At 39.0% G+C, this 24,119-nt stretch overlaps 1 protein-coding gene across 3 annotated transcripts in view; it reads left to right on the forward strand.

Moving 5' to 3' along the window:
* SFXN2 (sideroflexin 2) overlaps positions 1–24,119 on the forward strand; it is a 666,316-nt gene that overhangs the window by 439,907 nt on the left and 202,290 nt on the right. For all 3 annotated transcript variants that reach the window (XM_044056549.1, XM_044056546.1, XM_044056548.1), the window contains exons 6-8: positions 5,020–5,105; positions 13,091–13,151; positions 21,709–21,775. In XM_044056549.1, the coding sequence (XP_043912484.1) occupies positions 5,020–5,105; positions 13,091–13,151; positions 21,709–21,775 (214 nt within the window). The remainder of the gene's footprint in view (positions 1–5,019; positions 5,106–13,090; positions 13,152–21,708; positions 21,776–24,119) is intronic.

Below are 24,119 nucleotides of genomic sequence, written 5' to 3' on the forward strand. Positions count from 1 at the left end.
CATAGTAGGAATTTCATGTCTCAAAGCAACAGGGTGACCTATAGTCATTTGTTCTGTATCAATTAACACTCAGTAACAGGCTACCAGTTGCTTTCCAAAAGGACTATACCTTTTTCCTGCCTCAGGTAATTTCCTAGTCCAAAATCCTAATGGTATTCATTTTGAATTTTGTTTTTGCCACAAGCTCCAGTCCGTATACTGGTCATTGACCGACACATGTAATTCTACCTCACCCTCCTGTATTGGCCATAAATCAAGTGCTTGTTGGATAGCTTGTTTGGCACATTCAAAGGCCTGCTGCTGTTCATCCCCTAAAGTCATATTTTGTCACCTTGTACAGGCGGAAAGTATTTGGCTCAAATGTGGAATATGCTGCTGCCAAAATCTGAATAATCTGATAAATTGTTGTTCTTCTCGTTTGTTCTGAGGAGTTGGAAACTCTAAAATCTTTTGTTTTGCCTTAGGCAGTACTTCCGTATGTCCCTGATGCCACTGAATTCCTAGAAATTTTACTGTTTGTGACAGCCCCTGAATCTTAACAGGATTAATTTCCCAACCTTTTTGTTTCATATGTTCTATCACAATATCTAATTGCTTCTGAACACTTTCTTGTGATGTTCCTTGAATTAATATACTGTCAGTGTAGTGAGATATTTGTATTTCTGATGGTAATTTTATCTCGTCAAGATGCTCAGCTACTACCCGATGACAGATGGTAGGGCTATGCAAATAGCCCTGTGGCAGCCTGGTAAAGGTATACTGCCTGCCTTGCCAAGTAAAAGCAAATTGTTCCTGATTTTTCTCAGAGATCGGAATAGTAAAGAATGTGTTTGCTAAATCAATTACAGCATACCAGATCCCCTTATGCTTCTGCACATTTTCAGTCAAGGTTATTGTGTCTGGTACCGCTGCAATCAAAGGAGGATGTATATTTGTTCAGCTCCCTATAATCAACTGTCATTCTCCAGAACCATCAGACTTCTTCACTAGCCATACTGGATTATTCCATGCAGTGTTTATGAGTCACAAAACACCTACTTCTACTAAATCTTGAATTGTTTCCCCAATCTCTTTATGTTCCCCCAGGTATACGATACTGCTTCTTACTAATAGTTTTGGTAGCCGGGGGACTTTCTATGGGTGGCATTTTGACCTTGCCCATCCATAATCACTGGCCTAGCTGAAATATAAGGCTTTGAGCCAAAATGATACTGTCTGTCAGATAAGTTTACGGTCAATCTCTTTAGAATATCTATTCCAATTATATACTCTGGGATTGGCACAATCAACACAGAGTATTGTCTCTTAGGTAGCTGCCCTATTTCCATTTCAAGCATTATCTGTACGGCCTCAGTTTGTTTTCCCTCCTAATCCAGTAATAGTAACACGCTGTCCTTTAAAGTGCTTTGGATTTCCATAAATCAAGGAGGCCTCCACTCCGGTGTAAACCAGGGCACAGACTCTCTGCCGATTTTTATTTTTCCAAAATATTTCAACATTAATATTTCATGTCCTTACGAGCCCACGGTGGTGGTGCTGCGGTAGTGTTGTCGCCTCACAGTAAGACGCTGTCCAATTTGATTCTCAGCTAGAGCGTCTTCTGCGTGGAGACATGCGTGAATGGGTGTACCTTCGTTGAAGGTTGTGCGTCAGGCCTGGCAAGCCGGTTCGTAAAAATCAACTGCCAATCATTAGCGGACCGGAGTTCCGCTATGGCGACCCCTAACCGGGAAAAGCCGAAAGACACAAAAAAAATCCTTACGAGCCCATCCACTCACCAGAGCTTGGCCAATTTCCTAATTATCCTTTCTGACATCTGAACCCCACACTAAGTCCAAATACAAATCATTCGAATCTGGATACAAAGAAGGGACTTGTGTTGGATTCTCAGTACTAGATTTCTGTGTCAGACTCTCTGTACTAGATTTTCCCTCCTTACTATCTTGCTCATTCTGCACTTCCTGTTTTCCTACATTCTTGTTTTTCTTACTTAGGACTCGCTTCTTATACATTTCCCACATAGTTTTCATATCAACTCCATCTATCTAATCTTTGCTAATACTGTCTTTTAGCAAGACAATGAACATATCCTTTCGTGATACACAGCCTTCTTTTGCACTGCTTTTACTACCTCAACCTTCTGCTCTTCCTGGTTTTGGAATCGGACCCCACTCACCCAATTCTTTTAACTGTCGTATGGCTTCCACTACCTCAGATAATGGTTACCTATTTGGTTAATTAGTAGGGTCATAATTACATGTTTGTAAGCTGGTGGTGCAAATTTAATAATCTTATTCCTCATGGATGGCAATTGCACATACCATCAAATTATCGGCTTGTCCTGTAAAGATTGCAGTTTTCATTGCTTCTTCCTTAAGATGCTGAATCGCATCCCTCAACGTATACCAGGGCTTATCATTACTCGACCAATCAGCCTCTGTCAGATATTTCTGATTACACCCATCCAGGGCTACTTGTTACAAATTAGTATCTACCTGTTGATTAAATGTCCTGAAATATTCTTTAACTGTCGGGTCTGTACTAAGCAAACAAAACTTTTTGCAATCTATGTCATCTACCATTACTCCTGCAGCCCCCGTCCCATACATCTTTACCATCCAGGTGACCAGAGCCTCCCCTGATCTTTGTCTAAAATGATCATGTAAGTCTGAAATTTCTTGTTGAGTATAATCTTCCCACACATCTGCCCGTATAGCCGGTTGCTGCGGCTGCCCATTTTCTGTAGGCAGCAGCAATTGGACCTTTCTCCTAAGTGCCGGCCTCGCGGCATATTTGTCCAACAAATCCTTTTCATTTGGTAAAAGCTCCCGATCACCCTCTGATGCTGAGGATGGATCAGAAGAGCACCAGATATCTCCATCCCAATGATCAGGGTCCCAAGTAACACCTGCCTTAGCTATCGACATATGCATTTTTCTTATTTATCGTCCCTTTCCTCTTCCTGTACTTATACTGCACCACCCTAACAGCATCTTTTTCAGCCACTTGCTGATAGGTATCTGCTTTGTCCATCAACAATTTATTTTGACACTGTAACATAATTATTTGATGCTGTAAATCACACACCTGCTTTTCCAATTCTATATTTACATCTATTTGCTCTAACCTTTGCCGATGTTGCTTGCAACAGGTGAATAATAAAACCCAGCCTCACCATCCTAACGCTGCACTAACATCTTTCCTTTGTCCATGAACACTTTCTGCAAACACGCTAGCACATGCTGTGGATCTGCAGTTTGTTAAACAAGCGTCCCAATTCTCACTCAAACCTGCATTTAATGACCACTCAGTGGCCAAAGCCTCATAAAGAGGACTATCCCAGCCCGAGATTTCGACTGTTTTTGTGTTTTTCTTAAACATTTCAAATCCTGCCGACTGCGCCAAAAAATGTATTGCCTAATGAACAGGATTCAAAATAATTCACTACACACTACAGAAATGATCTGTTGACAAACTTTATTTCTATTTTTAAACAGAAAGTATACTTTAATAGCATATTTGGCTAACAAATCTAGTGGTATAAAACAGTAACTAAATGGAATTAATAATTCAAAACAGCACTGCAGCCATGCAGTTCAACAATTCTTTAAAGTAATGTAAGAGAAAAAAGGTTAATACATCACCGGTTGGCACTTCATCACAGCCACCTCATCGACTGGGAAGCCCAAAGCAGTCTGGCTGGAGATTCCAACAGGGAACAGGCCTGGGCAATGCATCCATTCCACGGAGAACTGCAAACCAGACCCCCATCTTATATAGGCTGCTTGTTTACCCAAAAATCAGAAATATTCTATAATTAGAATGTTCTTTGACAAGAATATTCTCTTATGAAAATGTTCTCTACTCACAGGAAAAGTACAGACTACATGACAGCAAACAGGGGTGGTGGCCAGTCACCCACAGATGCTTCAGTAAGCCTGCCAAGTTCCCATGATCATGCTGTCTAAGATATGTAAACAACAGAATATTCTACCAAACAAGCAAGGGTGGGAAGACAAGATATTAAGCTGAGTCGTCATAACAACTTGTATTGCCAAGCTTTTTCTGACCTCCTCCCTTAAACACATAGAAGAGAGTAGAAAAGTAGAATGTTAAACTAAATATTAACTCATTAATAGCTGAGTGTCATTGATCAGACTTAGATATAGTCAATTAGCCATGTTTGTATTACACCATTCGCACATGTAATCCAAGAGGATATTGGCCTCATACTATAAATATGTAACAGTAAGACTACTTCTGTCAAGCAAGATAATTAGTTGTTCTTTTTTCTTTCTTGGAGATGAAGCAGACAAGAAGGATTCTTGTTTATTTAGCAAGGGTGGTCTATGTTTCTAGAATTTTGTAAGGTTTCATAGCACTCCTTTGGATTAGAACTTTATGGCTGTAACTTGGTCCTACTTCCCGTACATTTACTGAGCTTTATAAGGTGTGTGTAGGCTTCTAAGTTGAAACTTTATTTAGTTTGTTGGTTCTAAGTGGTGTATCCTCTTCCTAAGATCCTCAACCCAGAGGCTTCAGTGGTCTACTAGGAAGTATGTCATAAGGTCCTGCATCAGAGAATCATAATCAGGATAACCACAGTTGCATGAGGAACCCACAATAATGGTTTATCTTGGAAATGCGAGTTCTTGCTGGAGGATACATCCTTCCCTTTATTCCCCTGTTAGTTATGCCACCTACATATGGTAGTGGTGCATACTTTGTATTTACTCTAATGTGACTTATTTCTTTGTTGGGGGGCATATCTGGAAAAAAACACCCAGTAGGCCTTGTTTAGTGGCTTGGGACAGCACAGTGGCCATATCTTGAGTCTTGGAAGAAAGGTAAACTGGTGCCTGGGAAGCACAAGTCCTAGGAGCTTATACATCAAAGATGTATCTTTACGGTAAGTACTTCACCTAACTTCTGTTCCCTGAGTTTATCACAGCACTTAAATTGATTGACATACATTTGAGAACAGTCCGTTAACTGACTTGGCTTTCTTTGTCTCCTCAGAAAGCTCCACCTCTGCTTGCTCGATGGGTGCCATTCATTGCTGTAGCAGCTGCTAATTGTGTGAACATTCCAATGATGAGGCAGCAGTAAGTAACTACACTGGGCAGGAATGGTCGGCTCATTCTGTACAGTATAATGGTTCTGCACAATACACTTCATAAGCTCATATTTGATGTGCGGACAGTGAAGGAATTTTGCTGTAAATTCTGTGGCAGAGTATCATTATTGGAAAGTGCTCAAGATAATAAATTCACATTGGAAATGAGTCCATCTTCAATATAATGCAAAGGAGGAAATGTAGTGAATGCATGACATGGATGCATAGTGGATTTTTGCCATTTTAGTGTCTTTGCCTAAACTAACAAAGTAGTTTTCATTTTGCATACTGTGTAGTGGCACTTCAGTAGTATTTTTTTACAGCTGATGACACTCTGTCCCCTTCTTTGTAGGACCATGACTCTACTACCAGTTACCAGTTTGTCCATTCATTTCTCAGAGTCAAGGGCTGGGCATCATGAGGGTAGGCAAGAGGCCTACATCTCATTCCTTTCTGCTAGTAAGCGCAGCTGGCCCATTCATTCCCCCAGTAGCAAGAGTCAGGTGGTAACGAGTGGTGAGCCATCTAGGGGGTCCTGTGGATTGTCCTGACCTCAGAACCATCTCCTCTCCATTGAGCTCTACAATACTGCCAGACATTATGAAGATGCACATACCAACACACACACACACACACACACACACACACACACACACACACAGTACTTCCTGGCTTGCTACTTCCTGTGCACCCCTTGGCAACATATGTTCTAGAGGCTGTTGCTCCATGGGTGCACCACCCACTGCTCCCATTAGGTGTCATGTGGCAAGCCAGAGCCACCTCCTTCTACTTAGCTGAGCTGTCAGTTACCATTCACTCCCATCCTCTCCAGTCTGTTTGATACTCAGTTTTTGCAGCCATTGAGCACTTCTTCACATACTGCTGCAAATCTTTTGTTTTATTTTTTTGCTTAGTTCTGTCATTTTTATTGTAAGTTAAAATTTGCTAGGTGCGTTTAAAATGAACTGATTTGACTCTGTTAAAGAGTGGTTTATTGTGTATTAAAGCGCATATCACAACATCTCAGTTGTTTCATTTTGGTTCTATAAATTTACCTATTACACTTGTTCTGTTGTATGATTGGGTTCCACCCTACCTCTTTGTATATTCATTTCCTGCTCTGTAGTGGTGGTGTTGCTTTGCACATTTGGCTTCATTTTCTTTCTGCTGTGGCCAGTGAAGGAGTACACAGTACTGTCCTGGTGCTTGTATCTGGTGTTTCCCAAGAGTGTTTTTTTTTTTTTTTTACTTTCTGTGCTCCGTGGTCACCATTCTTTGACTATTGGGGGGTATTGCTTCAGCCACACTTTCACACACTATTTAATAAATATCCCCGTATCTGGATTCTGTTTTGCCTTATGCTGTGTAGACTAAATGGCTTTTGTATTCATTATTGTAGGTAGTGACCTCTTGACTTTTTTCTGTGTGCACACCACCCCTAAACATATACATACATGCACATCTCACTGTTGACCTGTGTAATATAACAGTTTTCGCATGCTTTTGCTGCCACTTTGTGGTGACTGTGCTGTATGTTGCAGGTTGTTTCTTTTTGTATTACAGTTAAAGGAAAGTGTGTGCCTAGACCAACTCAACTCTCTGTTGTGAATGTGATGAGTATGATTCAAACACACATTTTCCACTTTTACAAGCTTTCAACTTTTTGTGCTGGCATTTTGTACACAAATTGCTGTACTCTCAAACAAAAGGTTAATTATGGCATTCTAAATATTTTACCTGGCCATTACTCAAATAATTAAATACTCTGAAGATTGTTTAATCTGGTTCTTTTATTCTTGGTTAATTAATGAAAGTCTTACTTGTATGTCCTAGCTACCAGGTAGAACAGTTTCTTGTTTTTTTTTTTTTTTTAATTAAAAGAAACCCAACAAACATTGTACTAAGAGCTTTTATGTCTCTTATTTATTTAGGTATTGTTAACCATGTTATCCCTGCTTAATGTTGCTCATTTTCAGAGGGTACCCAAGGATGAAAAGTCCCCAGTTAATAAAATGTGCATTTCAGAAATACAGAGAGAGTAGTTCTTCTTATTTTGGCTTTTCCCGGTTAGGGGTCACCACAGTGGATCACCTGTCCACTCATGATAGGCAGTGGAGTTTTACGGTGTCGAGTTGCCAGCCTGGCACCCAACCTTCCACAGAAGGCACACATGCACGCACTCACGCCTAGGGACAATTTAGAGTGTCCAATCCACCTACAGCACATCTTTGGGATGTGGGAGGAAACTGGAGCACCTGGAGGAAACCCACGCATCCACAGGGAGGACATGCAGACTCCGCACAGAAGGCATCCCAGCTGAGGATCAAACCAGATAACCTGTTGCTGTGAGGCAGCAATGCTATGCTGCACCCCCATGGCCGCCCTACAGAGAGAGTACTGTAGTAGTGAATTATACAGATATTTGTCACAGATATGCTAAAAAATTGTTAAAATAGACTGTTATCATACTCTTAAATTGCAGTGAAGTATTTTTCCAAATGCATAAAATTTGTAAGAATAATAGTTGTGCCTTGATTACAGCCCAGAGTCCTGACTGCACGCCAGGCCACCTATGTTTGATTAGCGATGCAGGCTCCTGAGATGAGAGACCAGGATGGGGAGGAAAATCATGAGGGGCAGACACCAGCTTGCTCATTCTCGGGGAGAGGATGGCTACTATGTCTGCAGTACTGAGAACACCTAGTGGTAGCTAGGTGTATCATCAAGCTGTAATGGCCACTTTGGCTGGCACTGTATTGGTCAAGGACTTCTTTGCTGAGCCAAGGAATAGGAGATGTGTGTGGGAGCATGTACATATTGCATGACTAGGCAGCCATTTTTATTCTGCAGTTAGCCTATGGTAGGCTTCTGCAAGGGAGTGGTTAGCTGACTCATTCCGTACTACACAGCTGTCACAGCCAAAGGAATGGACAAGTTAATAGGGCTTGCTGGGTAGGCACGACTAAACTATAGGTCTCTCACTTAGCCCAGGGATACTCCGCTTCCACCCCAGTGGAACAGGGAACCGTCATTCATGGTCCCATGAAGTTGGGAGAATACAAAATGCAGTTTAAGAAAGAGTTTGGGTTCAGTAAGAAAAGGAAACAAAATTAGGTCGGTCATAAAGATGTCTGTTTTGGAGCAAATGAAAAGTGGCAGGAGTTTTGAGTATGTTAAATAGTGAGAAAACTGTTATTGGATACCCTTTAACTATTTTGAAGAAGAAACTAAATGGAAGATTGTAAGCCAGTAGAACTGACATTAAAAAAAGATGAGTAAGGTTCAAAGAGCTACACACGTGAGATTGAAATGGCTGTCAATAAAAGGAGCTATAGATATACATAAGATTAGTAGAGGGAGGAGAAAGGTGAGTAGGAAGTCAGTTAGTTACAGATGTCGGACTATTAAGATAGATGTTTAATGTTAAACACAGGCTGAGAATGTGGAGAGAGATAAACAGATGTTTTATTTTTCTATAGGTGGTGAGTGCAGGTGCTGAGGTTCAGTGTATGTTGTTTAGCCATAGATTTGAATTTTGCAAATCACAGTATTTCTCTTGTCTTATTCTATAGTTACACATTGTAAGAATGAAAGTACTCTGTGTTCTTTTGCCTTAGATGGTAGTAGTTTGTGATTTTAGATGTGCTGATGGAACGTTGTCCAAAAAATAGTGAGCCTGATTTTTTTATCATCAATTTTTTAACAAAAGCTGTTAATGCTGGCTGAAAGTAAACTGGAGCTATATTAGTTGTGATATGGTGCTTGTAGGAGGATTTTGTTGTGTAGAATGCTTTGATATTATGGATTAAACAAAGTCTACAGACTTGTTTGTTGTGTTCTGTGCAGTTGGTAGATTTTGAGCTTCTGTGAGTTTTGTTTGAAGTATTCCAGTAGGCACCTGGGTTGTTGCTGCTGGAGCTCTGCAAATAGTTGAACTAGTTGTGGTTTGTTTTTCTTATAAGTACTACACTTGTTGCATGCCTGTATGTACTTGTTATCAACATTATTAACATTAAATTTTTTGTATTTTCTTCAGGCTACATCTCTGGTTGACATACTTTTCAGTACAACTGCATCAGTCCTTGGCAGTATGATAACATTTCTTATTTATACCCTTTTTTAAAGAAACATGTTTATTTAATAGGCTCAGTAAGGAGTTCTTGATTAAGATACCTCCAGTGTGCGTGACAGATTTTTGTCTCCTATTTCCTGTAGTGAGAAGCTTTTGAGGCTTATATCTATTGATTTAGGAATGGCAGCTAATGTTTTATGCTTCACAACTGCGAACGTTGCCAGATGGTCACTTAGGTAGCTTGGCATGGTACCAGTTATCTGGTTGTTTAATGAGTATACAGTCCAGTTTGTTTACTGTTCCTGTACATTGGTCTTTTCTTGTAGAAGTTATATTAGTAGTTGAGAGAAACCCACAGAAGTCATTTCTAAGATGAGGCCTTCATTGGCATGACTCTTGCAAGGTGCATTATAATATCCTAATAGTAGAAGTTTCCCTCTGCTGCTGTCATGAAAATAAGGAATAGTTTCTGTAAGTAATTTCTTTGCATATGTAGGTTTAAGATATGTAGCCAACATGGAGTTCATAGGTATAATTTTGGCTTTAGTGTTGACTGTGATAATAATATTGCACCACCTAATGTTTACTCTCTTCAGTTTTTTCTGAATATGTCATAATCGGTTATTAATTCTTTACCTTGCATCGATCAGGAGATAGAAGCACACACACACACATGATTAATCTTTCTTTCGCTTTTCCTTTTCTAGTAGAACATTTTGTTTGATGACTACTTCTTTTCATTAGCTAAGCATAAGCATTTTCTTTCTATTGGGTATTAAAACAAGCTGATCCAGTTTCTTTACACGATATTCCTTTGTTGTTCTCGCTACTTTGCTATATTGTCCATCTGACTGGATAGCTATGTACTTGCAGCTATATACAGTTGTACTAGATTAAGAAATGAGCATTGTATTACTGTGTGTGGTTTTTATAAACTGCTGTGTTGTTTGTGGATGGTAAATCTTGCTGATTTATGGTGCATTTATCTATTGATTTTGGGCTAGTTTGAATATGAACAGTGCTACATTTTCAGTTGTCAGCCATGTCCTTCATCAAGTATGGTATATCATTCATTGTGAACTGAGTACATTTATCTCCTTTACATCCTATGCTTTATTGTTTGCTCATTTACCCTTTCCTCCCCCTTTTTTCTGCAATGCAAAAGATATAGAGGGGACATGTTTCAGATGTTAAAGGCAAGTCTTTTCAGGTGCCCAGGAAAGCTTATGTCAGGGTTAGTGTTGAAGGTTATTACTTTACCTTACCTGGCCTTTGGCACCTCTCTCTCTCTTAGGTAGGACCTGTTTCTCAGGTTTGCAGTTTTTTTTTCTTTCACAAACTGGAATTTTATGCTGCATTGTGTTCTGTCTAAGACTTATCTTGAAAGATTGTCATGATATGTAACCAGATTCTGTCATGTCCTCTATGTCTATTTACCTTTGTTATGAAAGGGTTAGTTTTCTCAACCTTTTTTTTTTTCTTTTGCCTTATTGTCTGCCTTCTTCTAAAGTGGTTAATAAGAAAATAAGTTCTTACCCCTTGCTGTTTACATATTTGTATATATGAACATTATTTATTTAGAAAGGTAGGCTTAGGCATCTTCTGTCATCTAATTATGTTCGTAAAATTCTTTACCTCGAGCTGGTTTTGTATAATGATGCTCTGTGGCCAGTGTAGGCTGTCTGCGTGTCGTCCCTGCAGTTGTTGTAGGACAGGATGTTTTGTGCTTCTGTGGGTACAAATGGTTATGCTACTGTCATTACTAATATTTATGCTGAGGACATTTCTTGACGACATCTGTTTCAGAATGCTAATATCACTCTGGTTGGGCAGGCTCAGGCATTTTCCCCTTTTCATTGACATTTCCATTTGCTTGCCACTGTTAGTCTTGTATGGCCATTAGACTGTCTTCATTCTTGGAAACAATCCCAAGCATCTGTTAATCTCAAAGTCATATGCATTGTTATACCATGTTTTGAAATGGTGGTGTTTAGATTCTGCTTGCTGTAGGGACCAAAGGTGTCTCTCCTTCGCAGTGACATTCATTTCCCAGGATCATTGTCAGGTTTGAACTCTCATGGCTTTTGATTTCTAGCAATGACCCAGTAATAAGGGTTTGCCGCATGCCTTTTATAACTGTTGTGTTTTCTCCCATACTAGTCATGCATGTCAGAAGGGCTGCCTTGCTTTATATGCAACTGCCATTAATTGTTTTGTTTGACTTCATGTTATCTAGAAAGAAGTAGCAGCTGTCCTCTTTTGTTGTGCATTAGGATGAACCATAACGGGCATCTTTCATTGTTTTTCCATTTGCAGTATTTAACATGTGAGATGTGCAGTAGGTAACGTTTCTTAATTAGCTGTTGCACATGAGCAGGTGCTAAACCTCAAACTAAGGTACAAAGTTTGATACTAGCTGGTGGTTGTACATACTACCCTAATTAGCCTTTATTCCCAGATGTAAATGTTCACTTATGGTGTATATGTCTTTCCTGTCTTACTTAGTTACAGGACAAGAAACAAACATTTTATGAGGAATTCAGGTGTAATTGTGATACCAAGGAATTTTGCATTCCATGGTTTGACATAAAATTATGAATTAAAATGTGTTTACATTATATTACATTTGTTTGACGTCTGAAAGAGATAGCCTATGTAGTCTGTCATTTAACACTCTACTTCCCATCAAGCCTACTCTTTCCCCTTCACCCTTTCTCCATATTTACATGTCATTTTTGAATGACTTTACATATCTCCTGTCTACCAGTCATTCCAAACATCAGCTGTATAACTTCACCAGCATTATGATGTACTTTCATAGTTCCAAAGGATTAGCTTTTGCCTACAGTCTATTGCATGCATCCCCTCCTCCCACCATCTGTCATGTTCAGGGTGACTTTTTTACATCTCCCAGCAAGATGTTTTGAATATGCATCATTTTCCTCATCTCATTTTGTTTCTAGCGAAGAAGATAACAAATTCTTTAGTATTTAATTATATTTTTCCCTATCTATCCCATGTAACTTTTGGGTGGCTTTCTTCCACTTTGCTCCTAGTAGCATGACATTACTGTAATTATTTCTTCTCTGGAACAATGTGTAGTTCTCCATATGTGGTCAGACTAGTGCCCTAATAGAGCTTGGAGTATTACTACTTTGCTTCTGGAGTCAAGTCTCCCTGAGAATACAATTCACATTCTTCATTACTGCTGTAGCCTCAGTGTACCCTCACAGGTTTTGTCCAGGTGCGATAATCTGCTCTAGATTCCTTTCCTGCTCTGTGGCTGTTGATTCCATTCACATATGCTGCTTCACTCGGTGGTTGATCTGGTCCAAGAGCAATACTTTGCACTTTTTTTTTTTTACTTTGAACCCCAGCTGCCATCTTTTTCTTTCTTTCTTTTTGCCCACTTTATTTTCTTAGACTCTTTCTACTTCATTCCCTCCTATACTTGTTTTTTATTTCATCAAATAAGTTGACCCTGTTCTTTTTGTTTCACAGATGTCTGAACAAAGACACTATAAAGTGGATTCTGGGACTGGCCTTTGTAGTATTACACTGGTCAGTTCCATTTTTTTCTGACGTTGTCCCTCTCACTAAAACCCTCAGTGTTCTAGCCTTCAACCATACAGCGTACTATTTCCTCAGTTTTACTCCTACCCCTGACTCCTAGCAGTTTTGCTAGCAGCTATCTTTGTGAGACTGAATGAAAAGACTTGATGAAATGCATTCACATTTGTTGTATTGTATTTTGTAGCTTTAGCCAATTCACAAATTTGAAAAGAAGGTTACTACCTCATTATTTTCTGTTCTTTTGTAAGTAGCTGTATTGCTTCATCATTAAAAAGAACATTAAAAGGATTATTTTTATTTCTAACTTCCCTTTGTATTATTTTATTTAGGGAACTAATCAATGGGATCACTGTTACAGATGAAAGTGACAACAGACTTGGAAATTCCAAGGTATGATGTGTGCATATATTTGAAATTAGGAAGAGGAACAAGGGAAAAGAATGTAGTGACTTACATGCCAGGTGTCTGTTATGATTGATTAGATTGGGTGATGACCCATGGAGAAATTTGGAATATACTTTCCATATGTACAAGTGGTATATTAATAGTGTCTGTTATGACTGGTTAGATTAGGTGATGCCCCCTCTGGAGACTGTGGAATATACTTTACATATGCACAAGTGATCTGTCATTATTGTCTGTTATGTTTGGTTAGTTTGAGTAATGCCCCCTCTGGAGACAGTTGGAATATACTTTCCATATGTGCAAGCGGTATATCATAAGTGTCTGTTATGACAGGTTAGATTAGGTGATGCCCCCGCTGGAGATAGTCGGAATATACTTTCTGTATGTACAAGTGGTATATCAGTAGAAGGAAGAAGCTCAGTAGTACTTTCATGACCGTTTATTTAGCATGCACTTTTTTTTCTCTTTTCCTTTGAAAGTGGAGAAAGTTTTTTTTTTCAAAATTTGCAATTGATTTTGCTAAATAATATTTTTTGAAAGTTTTACAGCATGTATTAAGGTGATGAGTTAAGAATAATTTGCTGCCACTCTCATTTGTTACCATTATGTAAAATGGATATAGATTCAAGATTCTTAGGTATGCACAAATTTGCCACACCATAATTGATAGAGATTCACTAGTACTTCAGAGATACTTCAGAAGAGAGTTGCATGAAGCCATCCATGGGTAACTAGAAAAAGTAGAGATTAACTGCTGGTGATTGGAACATTTCCTCCAGTATCAGTATTGTGCTCGCCTGCATTTATTAACAGAAACCCATTGTAAGTCATATGAGAAGTAATACTTCAATTATGTTTTCCTTCTAATATGGTTGATAGAATTGCTTAGGCATAGTAGCAACTGAATAACAGGATTGTGTTGTCATTAACAACTGAATCATATTTGTTTCATATGTAATAATATTTTTTCTTTAAATGTCAAGATAAATATTTCCATTGTTTTGCCATTTAGTTCTGTTTTTATTGTATTTCTTAGCCAGGAAAACACAGTAGGCACAAACTTTCTCCTTTTAGGGGATAATCCCAAAGTACTCTCTAGTTTGGGAACTATTCTAAAGCTAACTTCCTACTATTAAGTGTTAACCTGATAAAATTTAAATCCCCCCTAAACCCTGAGAACACTGATGCCTCTGCCGAGCTGTTCAAAGGAATCCTGTATACAAGTATGTTAGTAGCTGCTTAGTGGTAGCTGTACCCACCAGGAATAAGTATAGAAGTAACTCAAAAAACAAGCCACCCTATTTGAATCACAATGTCAGTAGGATGTATAATAGAAGGAAGAAAATCATGGCAAAAATTTGGAGATGTAGTGCCCAGTGGAATGAATGCACCACCTACACTGAGCAAGAACATGCAGCAAACCTACTGGCAGACAAATTCAGCTCTAACTTTACTCCTTTCTCCTCCCCCAACCTTCCTTCAGGAAATACCTTCAAATATAAAATATAACTCCCTGAACTAACACTAGATAACAGGTCCTCAGTGCTCTCTCTAAGTCCAAGAACACTGCATCAATGGGCCTTGACAATATTCCTGGCTGTTTTCTAAATAGCATGAAAGACAACATAGCAGGCCCTCTGGAATCACTGTTTTAATCATAACATCCAAATGGGCTTTCGTGCTTAACAAATGGAGAACAGCAACCGTCATCCCTCTGCACAAAGGCAGGCCATCTATGGACCCTGAAAAATTACAGACCCATAAGTCTCACTAGTCTCTTATGCAAGGCCATAGAAAGAAATATCATAGAAATGGTCAGTAATGACATAGGAAACCTCCAGCAACTGGACCCAACACAGTTTAGTTTTGTCAAGGGTAGGTCATGCCTACTCAGCCTGGTGGACTTCTTTGAGAAGATCACCAAAGCAATGGATGAGGGCAAAATGGTTGACACTGCCTACCTTAACCTGGCCAAGGCGTTTGATACACTACCCCACTCATGCATTGTTAACAAACTCAAGAGGTTAGGTATAACTGCTTATGTCACTCTGTGGGATAGTCAGGTGGCTTACATACAGGACCAAGGAAGTTAGAATCATGGGAATTACCTCTACAGGGAGGCCAGTCACCAATGGAGTCCCTCAGGGATCGGTCCTGGGACCACTCCTTTCTGACATCTAATTCTCTGAAGTAAAGGCCAATGTCAAGGGTCTTTAGCTGACCAGATTTGCAAATGATTGCAAATTAGAGCAGTCACAGAATCCCCCACTGATACTAATGTTCTCCAAGAGTGTCTGACACAGACAAATGACTGGTGTCACAGCCATGAGCTAAAACTAAATCCCAAGAAATGTATAATAATTTCCTTTAGGAAATCAGCCACCCCTTGTAAATGCCATATTGACAACACACCCATAAGAGTTGACTGAGTAGTCAGGAACTTGGGGACTCACGTAGACAGTATTCTAGTCTTTGACTATCTTATGTCTACAATAGTGAGGAAATCATACTATGTTGCACAACTTATAAACAAAGGTATAGCATCTAAGTCCAAGGAGTTCATTGTTCCACTCTGTTCGGTGCTCATCATACCTGTCATTGAGCACAATGGCCCCTTTGGTATGTACCTCACCAGGGACATCCAGTAAATGGAATGTCTGCAGAGGTTCCTTACTAAAAGAATGTGACAGTCCTAACAAGGAAGAGTGTCAGACTGCCAGGCAGAGCAGTTACAAAAGTATTTCCTTTCAAAAAGGTAATTCTTTAATACTTATATATTTATCCATTTGTACGTCTGAAGATCCAAATAGCTTCAAAGCAGTTGGCCTCCCGTATGCACTTATGATGGCCATCCTGACTATGATACAGAGGATATTATCCAACTGAAGCTTCATTAACCAGTCATGACATTTAAGCAGCCTTCGTACCCGTGACTAAACTCTGATACCCTCAAGACATTTAGTCGAGAATGGAGAACACTAAATCACACCAGTGTTTTTGCATAGCTGTCTTGAGTGTTACAGTGATAGTGTACTTCGACAGCTCTGTTGTAATTTTCTGACCACTTCTGAAGATATGAGGAGTGAAATGTTTTACTTTGCCTACCATACTTCATTGAACAAAATAATAAAACCATCTAAATGAAAAAACAAGCACTATACAGTCACCACACATTTTTTTCAACATTTTTCTTGATTGCCTCAGAGAACAGTGTAGTGACTGTTTTCAGATTGAGCAATGTCTTTAATGTAAGTAAATGAAACATGAAAAAATACTTGCACCCCAAAATGTATCCCTGCACTCTGAATCTTTAACTGTGTTGTGTAATAAAATGTAGAGATTGAGATCTTGAGTCAGTTGTGTCTGCATATGTTTTTGTAGGAGGGGATGTACTGCAGTAGTTGTAGTTTAATCAGATGGTGCACTCTATTGCCATTGTGAATCTGGAGACGATGAACCATGACATATTTACTATGCTATTTTTAAGATATTTATATTTTTCAACAGTATGCGTTTCCCTGAATGCCTGGTTGAGAAGATGAATTTTCACTCCTGAAAGTGCCATTCCTTTGGATGGAACTTTAAACTATGAGTGCATCTGCCTGAGTTGGCACTAGCTCAGGAGGATGCAAAAGATCCAATGGCACCCATTGAAAAGAGTACAGGAAGTTCCTCAATGCCCTGGCCAGGTTTCTCCTAGTAGTATAAATACCAGTTCAGGTCTTCATTGAAAATTGGTCACTAGCCCAGAGGGAGTAACCTGATTAACAAAGGATAAATAAATAACAACTACAGTGTACTACATCTTTGGTATTCAGTATATTCTTCTAGTCTGTTCCCCTACAAACAGCTGTAAGATTAATTCTTTTTTGATACCCGTTTGGAACCAGTCCTTCATGGAACATCACTGCCCTGATTGCTGTGTTCTAAGCTAATCAAGAGTGTCTTTTGAATGTATCGTGATGACCATTTCCCCATGTGTTTGTCTTGTATACTTTTTGTGACTAATTTACTTTCTGTGACTAATTTGCATTTTATTTCACTGAATCACATTGTTATGAGGCAGTGATTATTTTTTTAACACCGTTATTAACTTCTTACACTGTAGACAGTGACATGGGTACACATACAATAATAGCAAAGAAAACAAACCATAGCAAACATTTTCATTTTCATGCATTGCATACGTTTGCTTTTTTTTTTTTTTTTTTTTTTTTTTTTTTTATGTGCATGCATCTGTTTTCTCCCATTCTGTCATACTTGAAATCCAGCCCAGTGCCTCATATCCTTTGCTGGGTCAACCAGCTCTCTAATCATCACTGGCCCATTGGTCTGGACGTTTTTGGGGGGCCATTGTGGATCCTAAGGGTGTCCTGGGGGGTCATGTTGTCCTACATCTGTCTGGGTTTTCCCCTTTCCATTTGCGGCTTCATGGTCTAGTCCAGGGGCTAGTGTGCAGTAGGATGGTTCAGCATATCACCCCACTTCTGTGGCAGCTCAGCCATGCCATCCATCCATTCACCTTTAGACCCCATTCCATTGTATTGATGTTGCCAGCCTCAACCAGGGATTGTCATTATGGATGTCCATGAGTCTGCCTAACCCCCCCACCCAGGATGGGCATACCTGTCCTTCCTGCTGCTGTGTCAGTCGCCCAAGCAGCTAATCCAATCCTGGCCAGCTAGACTGTAGTCAAGGCTTTATCCCGCTATACCACTAGAACGACTATTTACTTTCTTTTTTTAACAATTGTCATTCTCCCCAGCATTACATAAATTGATTGATTCCTGCCTTCCCTTAAACTCCACTACTCCTCATGATTATTAATCTGCATGTATTGTTTCCACAGATTTGTTTTATTTCTGGGTAGTTTGTTCCTTTCATTTTCTAAATATTCCATCTCCTGTTCTTTTATCTCCTTTACTATTTTCAGTATTTTGATTACAGTTGGTTTAGATTTTGGTTTCCATTTTATGCTAATTGTTTTTTTGGCAGCCAACAGCTTTAAACTTAGTAAAGTCTTACCATGTGTGGAGAGTTCAGATCCTATACTGCAACTCAAACCATTTGCTCCCAAAGCATTTCTGATAAAGTCCTCTGTATGGAATTTTTTAAATCTGCCAAAGCACTGCATTCCCAAAAAGTATGTTCCCAGTTACTCCTCTCTATCACATCACACCTCCAGCATTTACTATCTATCTGAGGAGAAATTCTCAGAAGTTTGCTTGGGATATAAAAAATACCTATGCAAACACTTCCAAGCAAATGTCCTAAACCTTCTGGACTTTGTTGTATGCTTGTGAGCCATACAGATGCCTTTCCATTGTTCATAGGTTCATAGGTGTGTACTAGGCTAATGGCCCTGGGGCCTTTACAAGCCTAGCCATAGGATTACTCCTGGCATCGTGCCACCTGACCTTAGTTCCCAGTGCCTCTATCAAGTACAGCTACTGGAGTTATCCCCCGGGTGAATTTTCTATTTCCCATCCACTCATCGAAATTTCTCTTGAAGAGGGTCACCGAGGTGCTCTGCTTGACATGTATGGGAAATCTATTCCATAGCATGGGCAGTCTCTGTGTTATGTCCTTCCAGTATGTTCTGTTGATTGTGGTAATGAGGTTGATGTCTCTGGAGTGTGTGGTATGGAGTGATTGGGATTTCTTAGATGTAGCATTTCTAACAGAGCTGGGTCAGACATGGCTTTTGTAAGTCAAGCAGAGATCACCTCTAAGTAGGCGATATGAGACCGAGAATAGTTGTAGTTTTTTGAGTCTGTCCATATAGGATAAGTGTTTAAGGCCTAGGATCCTCTTTGTGAGGTATTTTTGTGGCCTCCCCAGTTGTTGCAGTGAGGTAAATGCCAAATGGGATATTGTACTCTGATTGGCCTAATGAGAGAAGAGTAGAGGGAGACAATGACCTCTTTCTTCCTGGATGCAAAACCCTTAGTAATGAGATATACTACATAGAAGGACTTTCTGACCACAGTGGCAGTGTGTTGATCAAAACAGAGGTTGCTGTCAACCTGTGTTCCCAGATCTCTCATAATGCCTTCTGTGTTCAGTGGACTACCATCGATGTGGTAATTCATAGGAACCATGTTTTTCCCCAAAGTGGATGATGACACATTTTTTGGCATTGAGCTTAAGGCCTTGGTTCTGACACCAGTCGTTGGTCTCAGTGAGGCCATTGGCCCTTCCATTCTCTCTTCCCAGTTTTTCTAACCTCACAAATTGATTCTTATAGTTATTATGACATATTTTGTATGCCCTACAAATTATCCCATTTTAACATTGTCTGTTCTATACTCTGCTAAAAACTATACCATAGCTAGTCTTTCATTTATCAGTCCTTGTCCCTTTCTATTTGCCTATACTGTAATTCCAGGACCCTCTTGCCTATTTTCTGTAACAAACTTGCAGTCATTCCTATTGGTAAAATTTCCTCATGTATTTCTGATATTATGAAATATGTTGTCTTGACCTTACGAGCATCCCTGAGCATAGGAATTGCCAAAAAGATATGCCAGATACCTAAATGGATGAATCCAAATAAGTGACCAATCAAGAAGGGTCTTATGAGTCAGCTGATGTAATAATGTATGTGTTATTTATCTTTTAGCTCATGTTGCCTTCGTAATGGAGCTTTTCTTCTTGGGTTCCATGTATACAGTGGATATAAAAAGTATGCACACCCCTGTTAAAATGACAGGTTTTTGTGATATAAAAAATGAGGCCACAATAAATCATTTCAAAACTTTTCCCACCTTTAATGTGACTTATAACCTGTACAATTCAATTGAAAAACAAACATCTGTTAAGGGAAAAATATAAAAAAATAAAAAAATGTACAATAAGTTGGTTCCATAAATGTGCACACCTTTAAACTAATACTTTGTTGAAGCACCTTTTGATTTAATTACAGCATTCAGTCTTCTTGGGTAGGAGTCTGTCAGCATGGCACATCTTGACTTGGCAATATTTGCCCACTCTTCCTTGCAAAAGTGCTCCAAATCTGTCAGATTGCAAGGTCATCTCTTGTGCACAGCCCTTTTCAGGTCACCCCACAGATTTTCTATTGCATTTAGGTCTGGGCTGTGGCTGGGCCATTCCAGAACTTTAATGCTCTTCTGGTGAAGCCATTCTTTTGCTGATTTGGATGTATGCTTGGGGTCATTGTGTTAAAAGGTGAAATTCCTCTTCATCTTTCTAGCAGACACCTGAAGGTTTTGGGCCAAAGGTGTCTGGTATTTGGAACTGTTCAAAATTCCCCCTACCTTGACTAAAGCCCCAGTCTGAGCTGAAGAAAAGCAACCCCAAAACATGATACTGCCACCACCATGCTTCACCGTGAGGGATGGTGTTCTTTTGGTGATGCGAAGTGTTGTTTTTGCGCCAAATGTACCTTTTGGAATTTTGGCCAAAAAGTTCAACCTTGGTCTCTTCAGACCATAACACATTTTCAAACATGCTTTTGGGAGACTTGATGTATTGTTTTGCAAATTTTAGCTGGGCCTAGATGTTTTTCTGTGTAAGAAATAGCTTCTGTCTTGCAACCCTACCCCATAGTCCAGACATATGGAGAATACGGGAAATTGTTGTCGCATGTAGTACACAACCAGTACTTGCCGGAAATTCCTGCAGCTCCTTCCGTGTTGCTGTAGGTCTCTTGGCAGCCCCCTGACCAGAGGGACGTCTAGTTCTTTGTAACATCACTCTTGTCCTATATTTTCTCCACTTTTTGATGACTGTCTTCACTGCGTTCCATGGTATATATCCAGTGCTGTGAAAATGTTTTTGTACCCTTCTCCTGACTGATGCCTTTCAACAATGAGATCCCTTTGGTGCTTTGTAAGCTCTCTGCAAACCATTGCTTTTGTTGTAGCAGGCAACTGAATAAATGTCAGGAAAATCCTACTAGGACAGCTGAACTTTATTTGGGGTTAATCAGAATCTCTTTAATTGATGGCAGGTGTTTACCCAAGAAGATTGACTGCTGTAATTAAATCAAAAGGGGGCTTCAACAAAGTATTAGTTTAAGGGTGTGCATACTTATGCAACCAGCTTATTGTATTTTTTTTTATTTTTTCCCCTAACAGAGTTGTTTGTTTTTCAATTGAATTCTACAGGTTATACATCACATTAAAGGTGGGAAAAGTTTTTAAATGATTTATTGTGGTCTCATTTGTTTATATCACAAAAACCTGGCATTTTAACAGGGATGTGTACACTTATTACATACACTGTAAATAGATTCTGCCTAGTATTCCCTGACCTGGTTAAAAATGTGATAAATAAGGTCTGGAAAATCATAGTTTGCAAGTACATATAGGATAGAGCCCATTCATCTATTTTTGCTTAAGACATTTTTGAATTAATTTATGAGTTTTTTTTTTATTAAATTCAATTGTAGTACCAGTCATCATTTTTCTCACATTAATGCTGTCATTCATTTATTATTTCTGATGCATGGTGTAAAGAAGAATCTAAAGTGTGATCCTATTCCATTTAATAAAGTCCTGTTTTCTTTCCACCTCTTCAGAAAGCAGCGGTTAAGGGTATCACACAAGTAGTTGTCTCTCGAATAACAATGGCTGCTCCTGGAATGAGTAAGTATTAACATACTTAAGTGTAATTTATAAAAAAAAAAAGCTATAAATTACTGTTTCAAAGTTAAACAGAGGTAGGTTGTAACTGGAGGAAATGTTAAAAGTAATGTATTTACAGCAGTGACTAAAACACTTGATGTAAGGACATGGCTAGAAGAATATTCCCCATATATTCTTTGTAGGCCATTTCTACTACGTCGCTAGAAATCTCTTCTTGTCAGTGATTACACTGTTCCATGGAATATCAGGCAATGCTGTGTTTCCCAATGTGGTAGAAGAAGCATTTCCTTTATGCACAGCTATGTTCTATTTTTTTCCCCAACACCTTTATTGAATTATCACTTGTAACATAGGCAAATTTACATTCATATAAAAGTAATCACACTATAATTAACATATCAAACATTTTACTTTACATATATTGCTATATATCATATAACCTAAGCAACATTACATAAATTATTCACTTCCTGCCTTTTTTTTAAAGCAAGAAACTTCTTTATTAAACCATCACTTACTACATAGGCAATCATACATTTATGCAAATGAAAACAAACCACACCGACACAATCCTAGTTGCAAGCGTTTTACATCACAAACCATACTGACACACTCCCAGCTGCAAACATTATACATTACTTATAAATCTACCCAATCTTTTTCAGTCAATTTCATAGCTCATTTAAGTCCTGCCACCTTCTAAACCTCATTCTCCCTTGTATGTATTGTTCCCACAATTCCCATTTTTTCCTATGGAGTTTGCTCTTCCCTTTTTTAAATATCTCAGTTGCAGTTGTTTTATCTCTGTTACTGTATTCACTACTTCTAGTATAGTTGGTTTAGATTTTGATTTCCATTTTCTAGTAATTGCTTTTCTGGCAGGCACCATTATTAGACACAGCAAGACCTTATCATGCCTAGGGAATTCCGATTCTGTATCATAACTCAGAACAATCATCTCCTTCGTCAGACCAATCTGCCCACCCAGCATCTCTGACAGTGCATCCTGCAGGGAATCCTTAAATTCTGCCCAGAAAATATGCTACCAATTACCTCTTTCTTCCCAATTACACCTCCAACGTTTGCTGTCTGTCTGAGGAAAAATTCTCTGGAGTCTACTTGGGGTATAGAAATATCTATGCAAACATTTCCAGGCAAAAATCCTAAATTTTCTAGATTTTGCCACATATTTGGGAGACATACATATATCCTCCCATTGTTTCTTTGTGAATTGCTTATCCATTCTCTCTTCCCAATCCTTTCTCACCTCCTCTGATTGATTCTTATAGTTATCATGCAATATTTTATATGCTCTAGTAATTTTTTAATGGCAGCTTCTGTTCTAGATTCTGCTAAAAACTCTAGCAGTGCTGGTCTTTTGTTTAGGACTCCCCCATTTCTTTCTCTTTGCCTATACTCTGATATCAATCCCTGATGGGGCAGGCAGTCTCTAACCTGCAGTCCAAATAAATTGTTGGCTTCTTCCTATTCTGTCATCTTTCCCTGTCCAGTTATTTGCTTCCAGTACCATGGTTCTTTTGCCAGTTTTCTCCAATAAATTCCAGCCCTCTCTTGCCTGTTGTCTGTATCCCTAATTGCAGTCATCCCTATCGTCAAAATCTCCTTTCTCCAGTCCCATGTTGGCTTAGTTCTTAGAATACTTTCTGCTACTTTGTGGATGTAATATTCTGTATGATTATTGTTATCCTCCTTAATGGCCTGCATCCAAAATCCTAGTTTCTCCCTTTTTCTTGAGCTTCCCCCCTGTTTCATCATCACCCGTTTTCACTTTGAAATATAGTTTTCTGCTTGTGCTATGTGTACAAGTCTTAACTGTGTAGCTCTGAAATACCCCTTCAAATTGAGTAAACCCAATCTGTCCTGTTCTACTGAAAGAATCAGTTTATCCACTTGAATCTTGCCATCTTCCCCTCCCAGATAAAGTCCTTAGTTCTTTATTAATTGCTATCCACAACTTCTCCTCTGCTTAATAAAAATATGCTTGACCCTTGTATAAGACTAAAGGAACTAAATACATTTTAACTGCTTGTATCTTATTATCCATATCCATATAACAAAGCTTGCATTTTCTCAGTTTTTGCATTATCTTCTGTTTAGTCTTTTCCCACATCCTTAACTGCCACACTAGAATCATTTTTAATCCATACTCCTAAATAATTCATTTTACCATGTCCCTATAAATATGGATATTCCTGATCCAACTTGTGTGTGGGTACATAATTTACTATTATTGCCTTTGTTTTAGCTTCATTAATTTTGTATCCCAAAAAGATCTGAAACTCTCTCAAAATGCTCCACAAAACTGCAATGTCTCTTTCTGGTT

Source organism: Protopterus annectens, chromosome 14.part0 (genome assembly GCF_019279795.1).
Source record: "Protopterus annectens isolate FY-2018-M chromosome 14.part0, PAN1.0, whole genome shotgun sequence".
NCBI classification, from domain to species: Eukaryota; Metazoa; Chordata; order Ceratodontiformes; family Protopteridae; genus Protopterus; species Protopterus annectens.